The 17,913-nt window shown below is 41.4% G+C and overlaps 1 protein-coding gene across 1 annotated transcript; it reads right to left on the reverse strand.

Moving 5' to 3' along the window:
- Positions 1 to 10,502: 10,502 nt before the first annotated feature.
- On the reverse strand, positions 10,503 to 10,880 carry LOC122435425 (60S ribosomal protein L31-like). The gene has a single exon (XM_043459593.1). It carries the CDS (start codon positions 10,878 to 10,880, stop codon positions 10,503 to 10,505), a length of 378 nt encoding a protein of 125 aa, XP_043315528.1.
- Between the last annotated feature and the right edge of the window lie 7,033 nt (positions 10,881 to 17,913).

Consider the following 17,913-nt stretch of genomic DNA (forward strand, 5'->3'; position numbering starts at 1 on the left):
GAATTAGTGTTGATCAACTCTGTGAATACATACTAAAAGCTACTAAATTGTAGATGAGTCAATTGCATGGCATGTAAATTATATCTCAATAAAAAGGCTGCAGTCCATGGGGAGAGTCAGACATGACTGAGCGACTTCACTTTCACTTTTCACTTTTATGCATTGGAGAAGGAAATGGCAACCCACTCCAGTGTTCTTGCCTGGAGAATCCCAGGGATGGGGTTGCACAGAGTCGGACACGACTGAAGTGACTTAGCAGCAGCAGCAGCAAAACTATTTAAAAATGAATTTATTAAACAGACTCAACCCTCTGTACTGCATCGTTTCCCAAAGTTGGAAAAAGAGAAAACTTAAAGATTTCTGTTCTTTATTGTAACCTTTATTCTTCTTTATCTCTTGAAAAAGCCTTTAGACCACTGCCCCTTAGAAATGCAGCTTAAGTTCACAAAGAAGGCTAAAGAGTTTTGTTCAGCATAAAAGTTCCTTTCCAATTGTGCGTCTATCAGAAAAGTCTCCCTGGCTTCAGTGTTCATTTGTATACCTACCTCATCATTTATTCCAGGCCACTCTCCTCAGTGTATTTGGTTTCTTCCTGACTGTTGTAAAAAAGACAAATATTATTGAACACACACACACACACACACACAAGCCAGCTAACTAACAAACCCAAAACATTACAGAGAATTCCCAAAGTCTAGCATTAGAAAGGACCTTGAAATGCAGTAATATACACTAGACAAACTCAGATGGGTAATAGACAATCCTTTGCATGAACATATCTACATGAAAGCAATTTCATAATTTCTTGGTTTTTTTCTAACTTTATTAGACATTGTAGTTGATTTTGGGGGCGGGGGGTGGGGGGGTGGGGACGCTGTGCTGTGCCGCTTGTGGGATTTTAGCTCCCTGACCAGGAATCAAGTCTGGGCCAGTGGCAGTGAGAGGACAGACTCCTAACCACTAGACAGCCAGGGAAGTCCCCATAATTCCTTTTGATATGTAGCACAGCCAGTCTCCTTGCCTCATCTGGCAGTTTCCTCTATTGTGAAATCTAAATTAAGTCCTGGGAATCCTCAGAAAGGAAAAGGCATTATGAATCTAAAAAAAGGAAGTGGAGTGAAGAAAAGAATGGCTATTTTGTGGGGGTGGAAGTGACTAGCTTTTACTGAAGACTTTATAAACAGCGGTAAACAGGCAGACAGCACTTCAACTCTAAGACCATTACCCTAGCTATGATAAAAAGCTTTTCTATTGATGTGGAGAAAAATGACTTTAAAGTGGAAACTCCCTAGGCAATTAATTCCTAGTTTTATCTAAGACTTTCCTTTCTGAATTTGAAACTCAATGATTTCCTTCTGTGGTTTTATCAATGGGCCAGAGGTCTGATAAAATTGCTTCCTTCCTGCACTTGGAACTATGCCATCTCTCTTGGAAGAAGTGATGTACCTGCCTTTCTGGCCTGGCTCAGGACTCAGTGGAACAAGAGGCACAGATGTGTAGCCAAAAAGTGCAAAGGCAGGCCAATATGACTAGCCCAGGGATGGACCAGAACGGATTTGACTTGAGTCCTCTCTCTCTATCTCTGTGAATGTTGATCAGCTTACATACCACTTTGCTTTGCCCAGGTAGTCTGTGAGTTGAATCAAGAGCATAGTTTGGAAGTAACCATGGTTTATGCATGATTCTGGGTTTTCTTTTGTTGGCATTGTCATCAATACAGTTTTAGAAAATTTAGTCAGCTGAGTAAATCCCATGGCAGGAGATAGGCATTATGTGGAACTCTTGAAGGTAAGTGCTCTTGACAATTTGAGCAACAAGGTAAAAAGTAAAACTCACTTCCGTTGGCTCTGCTCTCCCTTCCCTCTAACCAATTTAAGAAAATCACAAGGTGACCTTTCAGCTTTGGCAAATATCCCTGGTGACCTGATAGTGCTATCCTCATGCCCAATATCAACCATTCCCAGAAGAAGAATAGGGAGGTCTCCTATCCCCCAATTTCCTTATCTACCATCATACTTACTATTCTGCCATATGAGGGCTAGTCCTTCATTACGAAAATGCAGCAATTACACAAGGGAAGAGTGATACATTAAGCCACCAACTACATTTAACACCTTCAGTAGAGTTCATTTGCTAGTTGGCAGAAGGGAAAGCAGTTCCCTGCGGGATTAGGATATGTACTATTGAATAGTAGAGGGATCTTGAGCCAGGAGGCTGGATAGAGGGAATCAGGATCAAGGAGAATGATGGTTCTGAAATGACAGGTGGAAGGAGGCCAAAGACAATCCCTGCTGTACAGGAGAGGAGCTCAGAGGAGAATCTTCAAAAAGGGACCCTTCAGCATTCCTGGCTCAACCGAGAGAACTGAGTGACACATTTACAGAGAATAGCATGGCAGCAGGGGATCTGGCAGCAAAAGAGATCTACTTGCAATGTGGCAACTTTGCCAGCCACTAAAAGGTAGCTGACGACTAGATTTTAAGCACGAAAGGATTTGACATGTCTTGCTGTTTGTAGATATGTGGGTTTGGTTACCCCAAAAAATGAGTCTGGAGAGAGAGTTGGAGAGAATGAACAAGAACAAAGGTGCAGTGCCAAAGTTCATTGCAGCACTGTTTACAACAGTCAAGACATGGGAAGCAACCTAAATGTCCATCGACAGCGTGTGCATGCGTGCTAAGTCACTTCAGTCATGTCTGACTCTTTTCAACCCCATGGACTGTAGCCTGCCAGGCTCCTCTGTCCATGGGATTCTCTAGGCAAGAATACTGGAGTGGGTTGCTGTGCCCTCCTCCAGGGATATTCCCGACCCAGTGATCAAACCTTTGTCTCTTACAACTCCTGCATTGGCAGGCAGGTTCTTTACCTCTAGCACTACCTGGAAGCCCATGGTGTATATATAACAATAGAATATTACCCAGCTGCTAAAAAGAAGGAAATAATCCTATTTGCAGCAACATGGATGAACCTAGAGATTGTTATACTGAGTGGAGTCAGACAGCAAAGGAGAAATACCATATGACATCCTTATATGTGAAATATGAAAAGAAATGATACAAATGAACTCACAGAACAGAAACTCACAGACTTAGAGAATGAACTTGTGGTTGCCAGGGGGGAGGAATGAGGGGAAGGGCTTAGTTAGGGAGTTTGGGATGGACATGTACACACTGCTATATTTAACATGGATAACCAACCAGAATCTACTGTATTGCACATGGAACTCTGCTCAATGTTATGTGGCAGCCTGGATGGGAGGGGAGTTTCCCGGAGAACAGACACATGTATATCAATGGTTGAGTCCCTTGCTGTTCATCTGAAACTATCACAACATTCTTAGTCAGCTATACCCCAATACAAAATTAAAGATCGAAGATTAAAAAAGAATAAAGGTGTAGTGAATGTGAATGGGGAGTGGGAAGGTTGGGGGGATGACAGCCTTCATGACATTAAAGTGCTTGTCTGGGGCTCTCTGAGAAATGCTTTGCTGGTTTCTTTTCCTCCCTTGTACTTCCCTTCTTTCCTCTCTCTCATCTGTCTCCTCTCTTGCTCCCATTCTCCTAGGAAATCCTGCCTCTCCCTGCCTTCTCCCCTGACTGCAGTCCTCTTTAGTCTTCCTTTGGCTCTGGCTTATCTCAGTCCCAGCTGGTGTCCCTCCGAACCAAGAGGCTGCTGGCAGACATTGTTTTCACAAATTAAGTCACGTACTGGGCCCAAAGTCTACATACACGGTGTTAATTATCAGCTCATCAATTAAGGGTGAGCAGCTGTATGCTTTATGTGTTTTTCCAGAGCTGCACAGGGAGTCCTAGTGGCTGCTCACTATCTTGGGCTCTGGTTCCCAGTGGAGTTGGAGGAAATAATTTGCTTTGGCTGTGGGTGACCTGTTACAATAGAATTGCTCTGTTTCTCCTTGGCATCTAGACTATTCCCTATTACCCCATCTGGTTGTAAGAACTTCCCCTGCACAGGGTGGAGCTTTGATAACAACCCAAACAAAGAAGATGGAATAGAGACGCAGACCTAGAGAATGGCTTGTGGACACAATGGAGGAGAGAGAGGGTGGGACAAATTGAGAGAGTAGGACTGACGTATATACACCACCATGTGTAAAGCAGATAGCTGGTGGGAAGCTGCTGCATAGCACAGGGAGCCCAGCTTGGTGCTCTGTGGTGACCTAGAGGGGTGGGAGGGAGGCTCAGGAGGGATGGGACATATGTATACTTATAGCTGATTCATATTGTTATATAGCAGAAACCAACACAACATTGTAAAGCAATTATATGCCAATTTTTAAAAAAAGTATACATGAATAACCTAAAAGGAATGGGGCTAGATTTAACAAAAAGGAGAGCACAGAAGGAATCGCATCTTACCCAGCAGTCCTTCCTCCTTTCTCAACAGCAACCTCCTTCTCCCACTTCCCGTCATACTAGACAGGTGTGGGATGTGGATGAGGTGGTGTTTTTGTACTAGGAGTTACCTCCTATAGATTATGGAAGGTTAGGAGAACCATGTCTTTCTTTGCACCCAAAGGGCCACTGAGAAAGGGATGTAGGAAGCAATACTTTCTGTCTCTGGCCATTTTTCTCCCCTCCTGGAGTTTGGAGTATTAAGTAGAAAACACTGTCATAGACGTTTCTAAAGTCAGGTATTTCCCAGAGGTTCAAAGGCACTCTGAGTCTTCCAGGCTCAGTTGGCTTCTTTCACCTAGGGTTCTGCTGCTTTTGAAGCTCACATTTGGATGAATAGAAGGAAAGGGCCAAGGAGTCTGTTGGCCTCCTTGAACTATGCAGAGTCTTAATGGTTAAAGAAGTCAGAAAGAGTTAGTACCTGAGGGTGAAGAGTTAGAGGCCATTCTGAGAGTTCTCCAGAAAGTTTCAGTTCAGTTCAGTTCAGTCACTCAGTCATGTCTGACTCTTTGTGACCCCATGAATTGCAGCATGCCAGGCCTCCCTGTCCATCACCACTCCTGGAGTTTACTCAAACTCATGTCCATCGAGTCGGTGATTCCAGAAAGTTTGGTGGTCTCCAAATTCTACATGTACTTCTTCAGCCTCCTGTGCTCATGAAATGATATGATAGATGCTCATGAAATGCTTACTCACTTGAAAGGAAAATGAAGTCACATTCTTTGAAGCCACTGGCTAGCTTCCATTAAGCCCATATAGATTTTTTTCTTGGAGACGGGCTAGTAACATCGATCTGTACTGATCTTCAGGACTTTTCAAATCATTGTATTGGAGCTACAACCATGATACATGTTGGGAAAAAAATGCCCTTTTGACAAAAGCCAGCACCATCTGTTACATGCATTAAATTTAAGTGACTAATGGAGGGTTTGAGATTCACAGAGGTGTAGTGACTTATTGAGCTTCTATAGTAGGATGAGGAGGAAGGTAAGAACATAAAACAAATATTCTAACTCTTCTTCTACTAACAGAATAATTTCATTCCCCTGGTTACAATGGTGACAAAGGAAATTCCACTATTTGATAGTTCTGCATACGACTAATATAAAGGTGGTCAATTCACATAAGCAGGATGCAGCCCTGAAATTAAAAGATGCTTGCTCCTGAGAAGAAAAGCGATGACAAACCTAGACAGCGTATTCAAAAGCAGAGACATTACCTTGCTGACAAAGGTCCATCTAATCAAAGCTATAGTTTTTCGTGTAGTCATGTATGGATGTGAGAACTGGACAATAAAAAAGACTGAGTACTGAAGAACTGATGCTTTTGAACTGTGGTGCTGGAGAAGTCTCCTGAGAGTCCCGTAGACAGCAAGGAGATCAAACCAGTCAATCCTAAAGGAAATCAACCCTGAATATTTATTGGAAGGACTGATGCTGGAGCTGAAGTTCCAGTACTTTGGCCACATGATGCGACTGGAAAAGACCCTTATGCTGGGAAAGATTGAGGGCAGGAGGAGAAGGGGGCAGCAGAGGATGAGATGGTTGGATGGTTGATGGTTGCATCAAACTCAGTGGACAAGAGTTTGAGCAAACTCTGGAAGATAGTGAAAGACAGGGAAGCCTGGCATGCTGCAGTCCGTGGGGCTGCAAAGAGTTGGACACGATTGAGAGACTGAACAACAAAGGAATAGGGAAGTAGCATTATGGTGACTCATCAGATGCAAAATGCCCACTCCCCACCCCTGACTAAATTGTATTTCCAAGAACTTCATATAGAATGTGACAATGCTAGCTTTGCATATGTTTATGATTAAGGTCCTGCAACATCTCATCTCATGTATTTCCACAGCACATTTCTCTTTGAATACAAGCATCTTTTTCATTTTATAAAATGCTAAGTACTATAATGGTTCGTTTTGCACATTCATTTTCTTTCTGAAAATAATTTCTTCATATATGAGCCTTTTTTGTAACACAGGTTACATCTGCATTGCAAGGGAAGAATGTTCTTTGTCAGTTAATGATGCTTGGTCAATTGGATATCCATATAGTAAAAAAAGTGACTCGACTTCTATTTTGCATATACACAAAAGTTCATCCCATGTGGGTTAATCAAATAGCATATTTATTTTGATCTTGTGGCTAGGCAATAAACATGTAGAGTAGCTGTTTTAATACCCATGTCTACCAATTCTCTTGGCTGTGCGTTTTGGGGACTATTTATATTGATTGATTTTTCTCCTCATTATGAGTTGTATTTTCCTGCTCCTTTGCATGCCTGGTACTTTTTGACTAGACGCCAGACACTTTGAATTTTACATGGTTGGCTGCTGGATTTTTTTTTAATTCCCTTTTTTAAAGCTTTGTTTTAAGACACAATTAAGACACTTGGAAACAGTTTGATCATTTTGAGGTTTACTTTTAAGAGTTGTTAGGTTATACCAGAAGCTACCAAAATATTTTAGTCTAGGGTTAAATTTGTTCTCTCTACTGAGATAATATCCTTCTGTGTACTTTATCTGATGTCCCAATCATTAAGAGATTTCTTGACTTTGGCTTTTAGGAATGTGAACTCTTAACAGTTTTGTTTGACTTCCAAGAACTGTTCTGCCTGCTCCTTTCTGATGGTCTGAGGGTAGTTTCCTTACAACACATGATCAGAACTCACCGGAAAATTGGAAAGGGTAGCACCTGCTTGTTTCCATAGCTCTCACTCTGTGTATACTCCTCCTATCTATTACTCTGCCCTACATATTCTAACACCTTGGCCTCCTGAAATCCTCCACTCTATCTCCTCAACTTAGTGAGAATACCAGACTCTTTCCAGTTTTGCACTTCCTGTATTATGTGCTGGAAACTCTTTCCCAGAAGTAAGCTGGGGCAATCATAGGGCTCACCTTATGTGTTTCCCTTCTTTCAGGGATCCTGTGAGGTCTTGCTGCCCAATGTTTATAAAGCATTGTTTTGTATATTTGTCTTTTTTCCAGTTTTGTTTAGAAATAATTAATGTTTATTACTGTGAAAGTTGAAGGCACAGAGCATGATTGATATACATATATTGTGAAATGATTACCACAATAGGTTCAGCAAACATCCGTCTTATAAAGATACAGTAAGGAGGAAAGAAAGAAAAAAATCTTTTTGCTTTTCATGAGAAATCAGGACTTACTTTCTTAACTTTTCTATATATCATATAGCAGTGTTAGCTATAGTTATCATATCACATATTACAACCCCATTCTGTGCTGTGGTTAGTCCCTCAGTCGTGTCTGACTCTTTTAGACTCTATGGACTGTAACCCACCAGGCTCCTCTGTCCGTGGGGATTCTCCAGGCAAGAATACTGGAGAGGGTTGCCATGCCTTCCTCCTGGGGATCTTCCCAACCCAGGGATCAAACCCAGGTCTCCTTCATTGCAAGCGGATTCTTTACCATCTGAGATACCAGGGAAGCCCATATTATATCCCTAGTACTTATATCGGAGAAGGCAATGGCACCCCACTCCAGTATTCTCGCATGGAAAATCCCATGGACAGAGGAGCCTGGTAGGCTGCGGTCCATGGGGTCGCTAAGAGTCAGACACGACTGAGTGACTTCACTTTCACTTCTCATTTTCATGCATTGGAGAAGGAAATAGCAACCCACTCCAGTGTTCTTGCCTGGAGAATCCCAGGGACGGGGGAGCCTGGTGGGCTGCCGTCTATGGGGTCGCACAGAGTCGGACACGACTGAAGCGACTTAGCAGCAGCAGCAGCAGCACTTACATATTTTGCAACTAGAAGTTTGGACCTTTTGACCACTTCCTCCAATTCCGCCTCCATCTTTAATAATCACAAATCTGATCTCTTTTTCTATGGAAACTATAAGTAAGGTGAAAAGACAGCCCTCAGATTGGGAGAAAATAATAGCAAATGAAGAAACAGACAAAGGATTAATCTCAAAAATATACAAGCAACTCCTGCAGCTCAATTCCAGAAAAATAAATGACCCAATCAAAAAATGGGCCAAAGAACTAAACAGACATTTCTCCAAAGAAGACATACAGATGGCTAACAAACACATGAAAAGATGCTCAACATCACTCATTATCAGAGAAATGCAAATCAAAACCACAATGAGGTACCATTATACGCCAGTCAGGATGGCTGCTATCCAAAAGTCTATAAGCAATAAATGCTGGAGAGGGTGTGGAGAAAAGGGAACCCTCTTACACTGTTGGTGGGAATGCAAACTAGTACAACCGCTATGGAGAACAGTGTGGAGATTTCTTAAAAAACTGGAAATAGAACTGCCATATGACCCAGCAATCCCACTTCTGGGCATACACACTGAGGAAACCAGATCTGAAAGAGACACGTGCACCCCAATGTTCATCGCAGCACTGTTTATAATAGCCAGGACATGGAAGCAACCTAGATGCCCATCAGCAGACTAATGGATAAGGAAGCTGTGGTACCTATACACCATGGAATATTACTCAGCCATTAAAAAGAATTCATTTGAATCAGTTCTAATGAGATGGATGAAACTGGAGCCCATTTTACAGAGTGAAGTAAGCCAGAAAGATAAAGACAAATACAGCATACTAACACATATATATGGAATTTAGAAAGATGGTAACGATAACCCTATATGCAAAACAGAAAAAGAGACACAGATGTACAGAACAGACTTTTGGACTCTGTGGGAGAAGGTGAGGGTGGGATGTTTTGAGAGAACAGCAGTATACTATCTATGTGAACAGCATCACCAGCCCCAGGTGGGATGCATGAGACAAGTGCTCGGCCTGTTCACGGGAAGACCAGAGAATGGGTGGAGGGAGTGGAGGGGGGATCGGGATTGGGAATACATGTAAATTCAGGTATATAATCAAGTATGACAAACCACTGGAAAAAAAAAAAAAAAAAAAAAAAAAGGAGGGCAAAAAAAAAAAAAAGAAATGGAAAAAAAAAAAGATTTCACATGTAAATAAGGTCACAAACTATTTGTCATTTTCTGTCTGACATTTCATTTAGTATAATGCCTTCAAGGTCCATCCATATTGTTGTAAATGATAAGATTTCATCCTTTTTGTGGCTAAGTAATAGTCCATTGTGTGTGTAATTTTTTAAATCATAACTTCTTTATTCATTCATCTACTGATGGGTACTTAAGTTGCTTCCACATCTTAGTTATTATAAATAATACTGCTATGAATATTGGGGTACAGATATGTTTTTTTAGTTTGTGTTTTCCTTTGGATATGTTCCAGAAGTAGAATTGCTCGATCACATGGTGGTTTTATTTTTAATTTTTGAGGGCCTTCCATACTATTTTTCATAGTGTCTATACCAATTTACAATCCCACAAGCTGTGCACAAGAATTCTCTTTTTGCCACATCCACACCAGCATCTTTTTTTGATGATGGCCATTCTAACAAATGTGAATTTTTAATTTGATTTTAATTTGCATTTCCTTAATGATTAGTGATGTTGAGAATCTTTCCACATATCCATTGGCCTCTCATATATCTTTTTTGGAATAGTGTCTATCACAGTCCTTTGCCCATTTTTGAATAGGGCTATTTGTTTTTCTGCTATTGAGTTGTGTGAGTTCTTTAATATTTTATATGTCAACCTCTCATCATATGTATGATTTGCAAATATTTTTCTCATCCCATAAGTTTTCTTTTCATTTTATTGATGGCTTCTTTTGCTGTGAAGAGGCTTTTTAATTTGAGGTAGTCCCACTTGCTTATCTTTTTATTTTGTTGTTAATGCTTTATGTGTCATATCCAAAAAACCATTACCAAGACCCATGTCAAGGAGATTTCTTCTAGGTGTTTTATGCTTTCAGGTTTACATAGAAGTTTTTTCATCCATTTTGAGTTAGTATTTACAAGAGGTATAAGGTATAAGGCATGTGTTCAGCTTCTTTCTTTTTTATTGAAATATAGTTGATTTACAATGTGGTATTAGTTTCTGGTGTATAGCAAAGGGATTCAGTTATATATGTAATGTATATAATATATATGTATATATTCTTTTCCATGGTGGTTTATTACAGGAATTTTTTTTGCAGTTCAATAACTTTATTGGTCAATCAGCAGTTAGTTCTCATCCACACTGAATGTCTGTAGATCTTTGAAGGTGGTGACAGGCATGTAGATAACCAACATGTAGAGCTTGTTTGGCGAGTCTTTGTCTTCATTATATTTTCTGGACCACCGCACATGGATCCGGTATGCAACGTTCCTTATTCCTTTGGCCCAGACGGCTTTGTTGAGTCTGGTGTCCATGTGCACATCTGGAGTTCCCATCTCCTTCATGGCAAATTTCCAGATTTCTTTGAGTGCCCTAGGGGCATGCTTCTTAAAACCCACTTCACGGAGGCGCTTGTGAATGTTGATAGTGTATTCTCTGGCCACTACCTCATTGATGGCAGACCAGCCCTTCTTCTTCTCACCCTCCTTCTTTGCGGGAGCCATCTAAACAAACCCAGGTGACAAGGACACTCAGGGCGAGTGTGTCAAACCTAAGTCAAGGCCTCCCTCTTGGCCCGGCCTCACGCAGCTGCTCTTGGGATGGTTTCCGGGCACCTATTACAGGATATTGGATATAGTTCCCTGTGCTATATAGTAGGACCTTGTTGTTTATCCATTCTATATACACCAGTTTGCATCTGCTAAACCCAAATTCCCAATTTAGCCCTCCCCTCCCCACTCCCCACTGTGGCAACCACAAGCCTCTTCTCTATGTCTGTGAGTCTTTTTCTGTTTCATAGATAGGTTCATTTGTGTCATATTTTAGATTCCATATATAAGTGATATCATATGGTATTTGTCCTTCTCTTTCTAACTTCAGTTAATATACTGATCTCTAGGTCTATCCTTGTAGCTGCAAATGGCATTATTTCATTCTTTTTATGGCTGAGTAATATTTCATTATATCTATATCTATATATATGTATACACACACACACACACACACACACACACACACATACCAAATCTTCTGTCAATGGACATTTAGGTTGATATCTTGGCTATTGTAAATAGTGCTGCTATGAACACAGGGATGCATGCATCTTTTGAAATGATAGTTTTATCTGGATATATGCCCAGGAGTGGGATTGCTGGATCATATGGTAACTTTATTTTTATTTTTAAGGAACCTCCATACTGTTCTCCATAGTGCCTGTACCAATTTATATTTCCACTAACAGTGTAGGAGGGTTCCCTTTTCTCCAGACCCTTTTCAGCATTTGTTATTTGTAGATGTTTTAATAATGGCCATTCTCATTGGAAAAGACCTGGATGCTGGGAAATACTGAAGTTGGGAGGAGAAGGGGATGACAGAGGATGAGATGGTTGGATGGCATCACCAACTCGATGGACATGAGTTTGAGCAAGCTCCAGGAGTTGGTGATGAACAGGGAAGTTTGGTATGCTGTGGTCCATGGGGTTGCAAAGAGTCAGACACAACTGAGCGACTGAACTGAACTGACTGATTCTGACTGGTGTGAGGTGATACCTCATTGTAGTTTTGATGTGCATTTCTCTAATAATTACCAGTTTCATTCTGAATAACAATTATTCTAGTACCATTTATTAAAGATACTGTCTTTTCTCCTTTGCAGGTTCTTGGTTCCCTAGTTGACTGTATATGTTTGGGTTTATTTCTGAGCTCTCAATTCTGTTCCATTGGTCTATTTGCTAGTATTATACTGTTTTGATGGCTATAGCTTTATAGTATAGCTTGAAATCAAGAACTGTGATGTCTCCTGCTTTGTTCCTCTTTATTAGAATTTCTTTGACGATGAGTCTTTTCTGGCTCTGTATAAATTTTAGGACTGTTTTTTTTTCTATTCCTATAAACAACACCATTGTAATTTTGATAGGGATTGCATTGGATCTACAGATAGCTTTTGGTATTATTGACATTTAACAATATTAATTCTTCTAATCCATGAATATAGGATACATTTCCATTTGTCTGTGCCTTCTTCAATTTCCTTCATCAATGTCTTACAGTTTTCAGAGTATAAATCTTTAATCTCCTTAGTTTAATTTATTCCTAAGGATTTTTTAAAAATACTGTTGTAAATGGGATTGATTTCTTTATTTCTTTTTCAGAAAAGTCATTAGTATACACAAATGCTACCAATTTTTGTATGTTAATTTTGTATCCGGCAAATTGACTGAATTCATTGATCAAATCTGTTTTCTGGCTGAACTTTTAGGACTTTCTATATATAAAATCATGTTATTTGCAAATAGAGACAATGTTACTTTTTCTTTTTCAATTCTACTATCTTTTTATTTTTTTCTTGTGTGATTGCTCTAGCTAAGACTTCTAGTAATTTGTTGAGTAGGAATGATAGAGTGGACACTAATGTCTTGTTCCTAATCTTAGACAGCTCTGCATATTACTAATATAAAGCCCACTCAGTTTGCCATAAGCAGGAATAGGGAAGTAGCTTTATGGTGACTCATCAGATGTAAAATGCTTGCCTCCACTCCACCTTCCCCAACAAAATTATATTTCATACAGAACTGTAACAATGCTAAGTATAATAATGCTTTATGTATGTTCTTGATAAGAATCCTGCAACACTTTATCTGTTATGTTTCCATGGCACATTTCCCTTTGAATACAAGTATCTTTTTCATCTTATGAAATGCCAGGTACTACAATGGTTCTTCTTACACATTTGTTTTCTTTCTTAAAAATATTTTTTAAAAGCTTTCATTCATTGATTTATAGAAGCATGCTTTACTTTTAATGACACTGTATCTAAGCTGTTGCTAGCCAGGCCTTAATTATGCTCCTGCTTTCTGTCTCCCCTTTCTTTTTTCCTGTCTTTTTCTTCCTATCTTGTAATTATAAATAGTGTAATGTTCAACTTGACTGGCTTGCATTTAGGACTTTCCCCAAAGGCCTTAACAGAGGACCTGGGGATGAGCCAGTATTTCACAAGTTTGGTTTGGATAAGTACCCCAGAGGTTTCCCTAGTTTCCAGTCTGCCAAGTTAGCCTGACAATCTCCCTAAAATCACTTCTCCTGCTGTGCTCTGCCCCTTGGACTTCCAGGGAATCTATTCAATTGGGCCCTTGTCTTCTAAGAGGCCCAGGTATGCTGGTATCTAAGGCGTAGCTAAACAAACCCAGTGGGGAATGGGGAGCTGCCTGTGTTAACACCATCAGAAGAGCCATTCCTCTCATCCATCTTTCATCACAATTCCCAGCAAACATTAAGCACTTGGTTTCAAAGGAAAAGACACATTCCCCTGACTCCTGTGGCTTCTGTGCTGTGAGCGCCAGCAACACACTCAACCAACAGGCACACAAATATAAATGCGTAGGAAATGCTAAAGGGGCAGCACTGAACAATGGGGTGTGTATGTGTTTCAAAGCTACCTAAGTTGAGGCAATGTTTTCTAGGCTTTTATCCTTTCCAAAAAATGCAGGGCATAGATGACTATAAATTAAATGGTACTAATAGCCAGTACAATGGCACCCCACTCCAGTACTCTTGCCTGGAAAATCCCATGGACAGAGGAGCCTGGTAGGCTGCGGTCCATGGGGTCGCTAAGAGTCGGACATGACTGAACGACTTCACTTTCACTTTTCACTTTCATGCATTGGAGAAGGAAATGGCAACCCACTCCAGTGTTCTTGCCTGGAGAATCCCAGGGACGGGGGAGCCTGGTGGGCTGCCGTCTATGGGGTCGCACAGAGTCGGACACGACTGAAGCGACTTAGCAGCAGCAGCAGCAGCAATAGCCAGTACCTTTCTAAGTCCATGTCTTTATGCTTCCCCTTTCTCCATCCCTTTTTAAAATGGAGAAGAAAGTCCTGTAGTAAAGTTGTGTACAGCCATACTTTTATTTAGCAGAGGAAAAACATAACCATCTTACATGTGTTGTCCCTTCACTCCTCAGTTCAGTTCAGTCACTCAGTCATGTCTGACTCTTTGCGACCCCATGGACTGCAGCATGCCCAGGCCTCCCTGTCCATCACCAACTCCTGGAGCTTACTCAAACTCATGTCTATCGAGTTAGTGATACCATCCAACCACCTCATCCTTTGTTGTCCCCTTCTCCTCCTGCCTTCAATCTTTCCCAGGATCAAGGTCTTTTCAAATGAGTCAGTTCTTTGCATCAGGTGGCCAAAGGATTGGAGTTTCAGCTTCAGCATCAGACCTTCCAATGAACACCCAGGACTGATTTCCTTTAGGATGGACTGGTTGGATCTCCTTGCAGTCCAAGGGACTCTCAAGAGTCTTCTCCAACACCACTGTTCAAAAGCATCAATTCTTCGGTGCTCAGCTTTCTTTATGGTCCAACTCTCACATCCACACACGACCACTGGAAAAACCCTTCACCCCTACCTTTCTTTTATTTCTTCCTCCTTTCAGTGTTCTTTTCAACCCCTTTCTTGAGATAAATCTGATCTCTCTCCATCCGCTCCTCTGTCTTCCTTTATTAACCCCTAAAAACATCTCTTTTGGAGATTATAGCTGGAGAGAGAGAGAGAGTAAAGGAGGACAGAGGAGGGAAAAAGGAAGGGAGAGGAAACAAGACAAGGGTGGGTGAGGGCTTTATGGAAAGACAGCTATTTCTCCACATCCTAACATACAGATTCTCTGACTTCCCTTTATTTTGAAAGAAACTAACAGTAATAGGTACCATACAATGAATACTTATGTGCAAATGCTTTCAATACATTATCACATTTAATTCTTATAACTGTTCAAGCTAGCACCGTTGATTGCTCCCATTTTACAGATGAGAAAACAGAGGTTCAGGAAGATTAATCAAGTGGAACAAGATCGCTGCCGTCTAAATACTGACTCTGGTATCTACTAGTTAGGTAAACTTGGGCATGTTGCTTACCTCTCTGTGCCCTGCCTATCACAATTTCTCTCTTCTAGAAAGATATATAGTCTGTATCCGAGTTGCTAGGAGTTTGTACTTTACTCAACTGTTAAACTTGTAGGTACCAATTTGTTGATTGGAGAAAATCAGCCCAAATGTATTCCAGGACCTTCCTTCTCCTCCCATGGGTTTGATGCACTTAGCCAAGGATCTTAGGAAGACTTGGTTGGTGAGCAGTTCTGGCCAACTATTTGCTGAACAATTAAACAAACAAAGAAACACACGTACTTGGTGTTGGCTATTCCAAATTCCAAGGTTATAGCTGTGAACAAGAAGACATGGCCCCTGTTCTCATGGAACTTTCATTCTAGTGGTGGAGGCAGGCAGACATTAATCACATTATCATATAAATAAATGCGTACTTGCAACTGTATAAGTGCTACAATGGATCCAATGGGTAAGATCATGGCACTATTAATAAGGAAGGCAGGGAAAACACCTGCAAAGAAGTGATGATGGAGGCAAGATCTGGAAAGAGATGGGGAGTTAATTCTCAAGAAGAGAGAAAGAACGTACTAGAAAAGGAAATAGCTTGCCCCTTGTGGCAGGAGGGAGTGAAACAAATATGGTGAACTGAAGGCAGATGAGTGTGACCAGAGTACAAGGAATGAGCCATGTGTGGTAGGGTATAGTCAACACGTCAGTCTAGCAGGCGCTGTTTTTGAGCACATGAGCATATATGGTAGCCTTCCATCATACTTTATAAGCATGGTTATGGCACATCAGAGATTTTCCAGGCAGTAATGAATTTAAACATTCCATTGTATTGTTGCCATAAGTACATTCACAGCATTAGTTCATGTATTCTAATTTATAGTCTAAAGAATATGGCAGCTGTCTGCATTCTCAGTTTCCTGAACCATGTCTGTTTTGTGGGGAAATTATTTGGCCACAAAAAGTTTCCAAATAGTGAAAGGGGATTAGGGTTAATATACCATGAAGGATGCCATTTACAGTAGGGTGGGGGCACTGGCTAGGCATCTTTCTCCATGATGTCTCATCACTTTCTGATCCCCCTTTCTGTTCCAACCCCTCACTACCTTGTGGGCTGAGGCACTGGTCAGGTGGACCAGTTCCAAGATAGAGTTTCCAGGGACAGGAGATTGAATTGGCCAGGGTAGTGACCTAAGACTGTGAAGATCAGCAAGAGTCAGGGGATGAGGGCAAGCCTGTTCTTAGACAGCATTGAGAAGGTCAAAAGCTGAGCATGGCAAGCCTAAAGGGTGAATGCAGGGTCACAAATAGGAGATATTTCCAAGAAGATCTGAAGCCAGGTATGCCAGGGAACAGAGCAGGAAGTGCAGAGCAAGGGCAAGAGAGAAGTGAGAGGGTTCAGGGTAATTCACTCAAATGAAGCCCTGAGGTCTGTGACTCATTTTCTTTGGCCACCTGCTGCATAGTGTGTGGGTGAGTTGGCCCAGTGTAATGGCATGGGGCCGGGACTTCTCCCGGTTTGCCCAGTGAGAAGTTGTGACTTGCTCCAGAGTATTCTTGAGGTAAAAGTCTGGTTTCTACCAGCACTCTCCCAATCCACAGTCTTCCTCTTGCACTGACTCGTGCAACCAGCTCTGTGGATCAGAGTTTCAGCACCTCCTCTTCCCCCAGTCCCTGGTTGTCATGGAAGGACAGACATATGGGTAGGTTGGGCTTATTTTAGAGTGCTGGAAGCCACATACCAACTACATGGGCGGGGTTAGTATTGACAGAAAAGAGAATTCAAAGGGTTCACAGTTTCTTGAATTGCAAATAGGCCCAGCAAGGTCTTCAAGCACTTAGTGGAGATGATGTAAATTGGGAGGCAACAGTGTTCAGTAGTTAATGTGGGATGTGTTCAGTGTGGGATGTAGAAAGAAAGTAGAAAGAAAGTGAAGTCACTCAGTCATGTCTGACTCTTTGCAACCGCATGGACTGTAGCCCACCACACTCCTCCGTCCATGGGATTTTCCAGGCAAGAGTACTGGAGTGGGTTGCCATTTCCTCCTCCAGGGGATCTTCCAAACCCAGGGATCAAACCCAGGTCTCCTGCATTACAGGCAGATGCTTTACCGCCTGAGCCATCAGGGAAGCCTGAACTCAAATCTCAGCTCTCCCATGTAATGACTCTGTAATCCTAGGTGAGTCACTCAATCTTTCTGTGCCTCAGTTTCTACAGCTGGGAAATGAGGATAGTACTATTTATCACAAAAGATTGCTGAACAGCTTATGTGAGGGTATACATCTAAAATACCTAGCATTGTGCCTGGGATGGAGTAAATGTCTGGTAGGTGGTAGTGTTTATTTTTATTGGGGAGAGTGCTGGATATGATCTGCTATCTGAATTTTCTTCTCAAGTGCTTGGAATCAACAGTGTTTGGGATGGTGCTTAGTAATTATGGCAGGAAGCAAAGAAGAACTAAAGAGCCTCTTGATGAAAGTGGAAGAGGAGAGTGAAAAAGTTGGCTTAAAACTCAACATTCAGAAAACTAAGATCATGGCATCTGGTCCCATCACTTCAAGGCAAATAGATGGGAAAGCAGTGGAAACACTGACAGACTTTATTTTGGGGGGCTCCAAAATCACTGCAGATGGTGACTGTAGCCATG

This window comes from Cervus canadensis, chromosome X (genome assembly GCF_019320065.1).
Source record: "Cervus canadensis isolate Bull #8, Minnesota chromosome X, ASM1932006v1, whole genome shotgun sequence".
Taxonomy (NCBI): Eukaryota; Metazoa; Chordata; class Mammalia; order Artiodactyla; family Cervidae; genus Cervus; species Cervus canadensis.

Bases quoted from the DNA above. Each gene is read 5' to 3' on its own strand.
- LOC122435425 (XM_043459593.1), bottom strand. From the start codon at position 10,880: ATGGCTCCCGCAAAGAAGGAGGGTGAGAAGAAGAAGGGCTGGTCTGCC.